We start from the raw sequence: 1,095 nt of genomic DNA on the forward strand, positions 1-1,095 counted from the left end.
CTGGGGCCTACAGGGCTGAGACCAGGACCAAGACTGGGGCCTGCAGGTTTGAGACCAGGACCAAGACTGGGGCCTGCAGGGACATCCTGGTGAGAGCTGAGCCTCCAACGGGCCTGGAGCGGCACCAGAAGCTCCATACACACAGCACAAACACATGGTGACGCTCGTGCAGGCGCTCATCACACCCACACACGTGCAAACACACCACATGAGGGAGAATGGAAGGAGCAGGAGGGAAACACAAGCCTGTGTAGAAGCTCTGACTCTTCTGTGACGTTCCTTCAGTCAGACCCCCCAGATACAACGAAAGCTTTGGTGCATGAAATCTGACTCCTCGTGGTAAAGCAACATGTTGTGTATGCCCGACTGTTCTGATCTTTCATTAAACAATCATGGTGTCAACACACAGAGACCGTGTACTGACCCTAAAAAGACAATTTTCACTTTGTATATTTACCGTCTATAAATATTTGAGTTACGGTGGTTCCCCCTCTCATTCTGTCTTCCTCTGTGTCTCCTCTACTGTCCTGCAGATTATGTTTATTTTGAGAACTCGTCCAGTAACCCACTGCTGATCAGGAGGATAGAGGAGCTGAACAAGGTGAGTGGGTGTCCAGCATAAACCAGCACATCTCCACCCAACGTGCACATCTTTGTTTCTTTGGTGTCAGTGCAACAGATTCTGTTCCATTTTCAACTGCAAATTAATTATTGCTCAAAGGTCAAAGTGAACCATTATTTGTTTGCATTTGTGTGTACTGTGTGTGTGTTTTTACACATCTATTTATTACCAAAATATCTTATGAAGTATCACCTGGATTTACATCTGTACCTCAATAACATTTGGAGTTGACACAATTTATGATGGCCAACACAACTGACCAACTGTAAAAATAAAACAATTATCAAAAATCACATATCAGTAGTAATAAATCATATATCAGTAATCATAAATCATATATCGGTAATCATAAATCACATATCGGTAATCATAAATCACATATCGGTAATCATAAATCACATATCGGTAATCATACATCACATACCGGTAATCATAAATCACATATCAGTAATCATAAATCATATATCAGTAAT

At 42.1% G+C, this 1,095-nt stretch overlaps 1 protein-coding gene across 1 annotated transcript in view; it reads left to right on the plus strand.

Annotated features, from left to right (window-relative positions):
- mta1 (metastasis associated 1) overlaps positions 1 to 1,095 on the plus strand; it is a 41,855-nt gene that overhangs the window by 8,741 nt on the left and 32,019 nt on the right. The window contains exon 2 of the mRNA XM_037694981.1: positions 534 to 601. Coding sequence (XP_037550909.1) covers positions 534 to 601 — 68 coding nt within the window. The remainder of the gene's footprint in view (positions 1 to 533; positions 602 to 1,095) is intronic.

The sequence above is a fragment of the Nematolebias whitei genome, chromosome 21 (genome assembly GCF_014905685.2).
Source record: "Nematolebias whitei isolate Nwh7 chromosome 21, NemWhi1, whole genome shotgun sequence".
NCBI classification, from domain to species: Eukaryota; Metazoa; Chordata; class Actinopteri; order Cyprinodontiformes; family Rivulidae; genus Nematolebias; species Nematolebias whitei.